General features: G+C 44.6%; 1 protein-coding gene across 1 annotated transcript; it reads right to left on the bottom strand.

The window, feature by feature from the left end:
* Positions 1-3,884: 3,884 nt before the first annotated feature.
* Positions 3,885-5,347, bottom strand: LOC108583179 (vomeronasal type-1 receptor 4-like). Its single transcript, XM_021930455.1, is given in 3 exon segments — positions 3,885-4,464; positions 4,514-4,892; positions 4,895-5,347. Coding segments are annotated over 3 exon segments (969 nt in total). The 5' UTR covers positions 5,063-5,347; the 3' UTR covers positions 3,885-4,042.
* Positions 5,348-5,839: the final 492 nt, after the last annotated feature.

The following is a 5,839-nucleotide window of genomic DNA, read 5'->3' as shown; positions in this document are numbered from 1 at the left end:
GTTTGGATCCAGGAAAGTTCCCACAATTAAAATTAAGGAATTCAGGCCGGGCGCGGTGGCTCACGCTTGTAATCCCAGCACTTTGGGAGGCCGAGGCGGGCGGATCACGAGGTCAGGAGATCCAGATCATCCTGGCTAACACGGTGAAACCCCGTCTCTACTAAAAATACAAAAAATCAGCCAGGCATGGTGGCGGGCGCCTGTAGTCCCAGCTACTCGGGAGGCTGAGGCAGGAGAATGGTGTGAACCCGGGAGGCAGAGCTTGCAGTGAGCCGAGATCGTGCCACTGCATTCCAGCCTGGGCGACAGAGCAAGACTCCGTCTCAAAAAAAAAACAAAACAAAAAAATAAATAAAATTAAGGAATTCAATTACAATTTAGAAATGTAATTGAAAAACCCTTAAATTGCCTGTGAAAGGAATGCAAACTAAAATACAATATGCAAACTCAGCCTGTGCGGAATGTGTAATTTCATGCTGATGCCCCACAGAATAGCATAGAAATCCTCTCCATTTCTGTTCCCCGTTCACTCTGGAGAATAGAGTTCCAAAGAGTTTCCTAGGAACACCTCTGGGGCGTGGAGGGATAAGGCCGGTGAGAAGTCAGGTCACCAACTGTTGCTTTTTAAAAAGCAGTAGAGGCTGGGCGAGTGGCTCACGCCTGTAATCCCAGCACTTTGGGAGGCCGAGGAGGTCGGATCACTGGAGGTCAGGAATTCGACACCAGCCTGACCAAAATGGAGAAACCCCGCCTCTACTCAAAATACAAAAATTAGCCGGGCGTGATGACACACGCCTATAATTCCAGCTACTTGGGAGACTGAGGCAGGAGAATTGCTTGAACCCTGGAGACGGAGGTTGCAGTGAGCCGAGATCGCCATTGCACTCCAGCCTGGGCGACAAAAGCAAAACTCCGTCTAAATAAATAAATAAGCAAAAGCTTTTAAAAGTACATGTAAATTACTTCTTCCTTTCACTTGTTCTATTCCACACGAGTTATTTTAAACACCTTTGAAATATGCTTAGGTCAATATTTTCTAAAAATACTGTAATTTCAGATTCACTTTAGGTGCATTCTGAAAGTAATAAGAAAACATACTTTTTATTTAAAAATTGTCATCTCTTTTAAATCTTGTTTGTTTTCGTTTCTCCAATGTCCTGGCACCTCTAGATAATAAAGCCCTTAAAATAGTCTTCGGAAGACAATTGTTATTTATTGATCTAAAGAATAATTCTGCAGTAATTCTAAGTGTATTTGGTAGGCAGATTATTCTTTTATAGAACCGTGATAGAAGTAAAACTAGATTATCAAATTTTAAATAGCCTTACATCTGCTGGCAATAATTTTATGGCAATATTTTTGAATTAACAGGTACTAATAAGTATGTTTTTCTGTCATATCTCACCCCCCCAACTTTTTTTTTTCTTAAGACAGAGTCTCACTCTGTCACCCAAGCTGGAGTACAGTGGCACGATCTCAGCTCACTGCAACCTCCACCTCCTGGGTTCAAGCAATTCTCCTGCCTCAGCCTCTTGAGTAGCTGGGATTACAGGTGCGTGCCACCACGCCTGGCTAATTTTTGTATTTTTAGTAGAGATGGAGTTTTGCCATGTTGGCCAGTCTGGTCTCAAACTCCTGACCTCAGGTGATCATCTGCCCACCTTGGCCTGCAGAGTGCTGAGATTACAGGCGTGAGCCTCTGCACCCGGTCTTAGATCCCTACTTTTGGATCCCTTCATCCATCTTGAAGTATGATAATGTTTAGATATGAAAATGAACATATTTAAAATATTAGCAGGTTAAAATGAGAAGAATATAGTGATGTGTCACAAAGATGGATACGAGATGACATATCAGCATTTTTTTTTTTTATTTTTTTCAGACAGAATCTTGCGCTGTCGCCCAGGCTGGAGGGCTGCCGCGTGACCTCCGCTCACTGCAACCTCCGCCTCTCGGATTCAAGCGATTCTCCTGCCTTAGCCTCCCGAGTAGCTGAGATTACAGGCACCTGCCACCATGCCCAGCTAATTTTTTGTATTTTTAGTAGAGACGCAGTTTCACCATATTGGCCAGGCTGTTCTCCAACTCCTGACCTCGTGATCTGCCCGCATTGGCCTCCCAAAGCACTGGGATTACAGGCGTGATCCACTGCACCCGACCCATATCAGCATATTTTACTTCAATTATTATTATTTTTTCTTAGAGGCAGGGTCTCACTGTGATTTCCAGGCTGCATATGAACTCCAGAGCTCAAGAAATCCTCTTGCCTCAGCCTCTTAAGTAGCTGGGACTCCAGGCACACTCCACAGTGCCCTAAGTCAGCATTTTGTTGTTGTTGTTGTTGTTGTTGTTGAGATGGAGTCTCCCGCTGTTGCCCAGGCTGGAGGGCAGTGGCGCAATCTTGGCTCACTGCAAGCTCCTCCTCCTGGGTTCACGCCATTCTCCTGCCTCAGTCTCCCGAGTGACTGGGACTACAGGCGCCCGCCACCATGCCCAGCTAATTTTTTGTATTTTTAGTAGAGACGGGGTTTCACCTTATTAGCCAGGATGGTCTCGATCTTCTGACCTCGTGATCCGCCCACCTCGGCCTCCCAGAGTGCTGAGATTACAGGCGTGAGCCACTGCGCCCGGCCAGCATTATTTTTTGAAGATGCAGTATCTGGGATAGATTTTGGGATCTGTACAAGATAGATATCTATATTATGCAATATTGCTAAATAGCTATGTTGCCACAAAACAACTTTTAGCATTGACTTCTATGATCTGAAGCAGAGTTTCACTGTTGTCACCCAGACTGGAGTGCAGTGGCACAATCTTGGCTCACTGCAACCTCCACCTTCCCAGGTTCAAGCAATTCTCCTGCCTCAGCCTCCCGAGTAGCTGGGATTATGGACGCCCACCACCACGCCCAGCTAAATTTTTTTATTTTTTAATTTTTTTTTATTTTTAGTAGAAACAGGGTTTCACCATGTTGGCCAGGCTGGTCTTGAACTCCTGACCTCAGGTGATCCACCCACTTCGGCCTCCCAAAATGCTGGGATTACAGGCGTGAGCCACCACGCACAGCCTGAGGGCTTTTCTTGATATGGGTTGAGGATCAGGAGACTTCTCAGGCTTAATTTTTTCCCTGGAGCTCCAAAATTCTTGACTCTGGGGGATATTGCTGTTTCTTGGCTGTAGTCTCTTATTACTCTGTACAGCAAACACATCTGTCCTGTACCCCAAAAAGGTAACACTATCTCTATCATTCAAGTCTCCTTATTAGTATAAACGTTCATGAAAAGAAAGTCCAGAGCAAATTGCACGTGTCTCTGCCTATAAGATCTGCACATGTACAGGTAGCCCACAGAGAATTGTCTTACAACTTCATCCACCACCCATTTCTTCACCATATTTACTTTTGGTAAATATTTTCATCGGTACATCGTGTACTAAACCACCCCAATTCGTCAGATGCAGGAGGTAAAACAAAACACATTTAGTTCCCTCAAGTAACATTTGACTAAGACTGCTGTAAACGGGATAATACACACCAGAATTAGGCTAACCTGCTTAAATCAACTCCACTCTGCTCATGGAGGTACCACATTCAGCCAGTGGAAGAAACTCCAATAACCATGAGGGTTTATCCCAGAAATTAATGTGGCTTCTCCTTAAATTTCTTTTTTTTTTTTTTTTTTTTTTTTGAGACGGAGTCTCGCGCTGTGTCACCCAGGCTGGAGTGAAATGGCGCGACCTCGGCTCACTGCAAGCTCTGCCTCCCAGGTTCAGGCCATTCTCCTGCCTCAGCCTCCGAGTAGCTGGGACTACAGGCGCCCGCCACCACGCCCGGCTAGTTTTTTGTATTTTTAGTAGAGACGGGGTTTCACCATGTTAGCCAGGATGGTCTCGATCTCCTGACCTCGTGATCCGCCCGCCTCGGCCTCCCAAAGTGCTGGGATTACAGGCTTGAGCCACCGCGCCCGGCTCCTTAAATTTCTATATCGACTTTTTGAGGATGATGAGCAAATAAACTACTCAACACTGTGCAAAAATATAAAGTTTATGTCTTTCTAATAACATGATGGAATTTTTTATTCCTCGTCCAGACAAAAAAGAGCCTGGACACATTGGAATCACAGCTCATGAGCAGAAAGGGGCTGACAGTTGGAAAACATAGAGAAATTAATTTAGAGATGTTTGCCAACCACCAGCTGAGATTATGAAAGAGGGCGATAGAAGTGTGAAACATGGAGGAGAGGGTGTAGGAAGATACAAAGGTGCTCGCCAGGACGAGGATGCTTTTGGTGGCTCTGGACTCGGGGGAGGATCCAGGAGAAGCATGAGTTCTGTGAATGTACTGGTTGTGCCTGTACAGAATGAAAATCATTGAGCCACTCGCCCAGATTATAAGCACAGAAGATAAAACTTCAAGAAGCACTATCAATGCTGTATACACGAAGCCAGTGATTTTCTCATGATCTTCTCATGCTCAAGTACAAAACAGTATCCCAAATCTCTTGTCTTCAAGATGTTTGGGGGATCCATTTGCTCGACAAGTACAAAAAACATATGAGGAAAATAAAATTGACTACCATGTGTAGGATCCAGCAAAGGGAAATTGAGAAGCCAATATACTTTGGAGCTTTTACTTTAAGATCCTTCAGACAAGAGTTCACAGGGCTGATCATGATGGTCTGGAAGACACTCAAGAGGCAGGTGTTGCCAATGGACACTCCCCTGCCCAATATCTGAACATACAAAAGAAGGTTGCATTCAAAATCATTGATGAAATATTTCAACCCAAAGGCTACTATTGTCTGGGGAACTCCATTAGAGAGAAGGATCAAGCAGTTGGCTATAGCCAGGTGCTTGAAAATCAAATCTGTGCACCTCAGCCTGCTTACAGGCACCTGTAAAGGAAGAGATAATGGTAAAGAAGAGAGAAATTGCCCAGGATTCCCACGGTTGTCTGTGATAAGAACATCATTCCTATTGTCATGTCCCTGGAAGATGTTCTGTCATTCAGCACACTTTCCTTTAAATTATAGCAGCAATCATTCCTCTGAGCAAAATGGCTCATTGCAAAGTTTTGACACCAAGTATAACATTGGAGACATGCTCTTCTGAGATCACCAAAGACTTCAAAGAACAGGACGAGTGCACTTTATGGAGAAGTCAACACTAAGAATAAGGCAGCAATAACCTGTGTAAAAAAATGACAAGTGGGAGCAAACGGACAGAGAGCAATATCTAACATTTTCAGAATAACCTGGAATGTATCCTAGTCATATTTGAGAAAGAAAAACCTGAGGCCGGGCGCGGTGGCTCAAGCCTGTAATCCCAGCACTTTGGGAGGCCGAGACGGGCGGATCACGAGGTCAGGAGATCGAGACCATCCTGACTAACACGGTGAAACCCCGTCTCTACTAAAAAATACAAAAAACTAGCCGGGCGAGGTGGCGGGCGCCTGTAGTCCCAGCTACTCGGGAGGCTGAGGCAGGAGAATGGTCTAAACCCGGGAGGCGGAGCTTGCAGTGAGCTGAGATCCGGCCACTGCACCCCAGCCTGGGCGACAGAGCAAGACTCTGTCTCAAAAAAAAAAAAAAAAAAAAAGAGAAAGAAAAACCTCAAACATTACCTACATCATATAATAAATCAAGTCTGACTGGACTGTTGATCCAGCAGTTTAAACTAAATTATAAAGGTTTTAAGGGGAGAAGAGCCTATTATCTGTGGTCTAAGGAGAAAATATTTCTTACAAAAAACAAAACACATTAGCCATATAAATTAAATAAAGATTATCTTAAAACTATTGGGGCCGGGCGCGGTGGCTCATGCCTGTAATCCCAGCACTTTG

This window comes from Papio anubis, chromosome 20 (assembly GCF_008728515.1).
Source record: "Papio anubis isolate 15944 chromosome 20, Panubis1.0, whole genome shotgun sequence".
Lineage (NCBI taxonomy): Eukaryota > Metazoa > Chordata > Mammalia > Primates > Cercopithecidae > Papio > Papio anubis.
The sequence above is the reverse complement of the archived record's forward strand: the minus strand, read 5'-3'. Positions and strand labels throughout refer to the sequence as shown.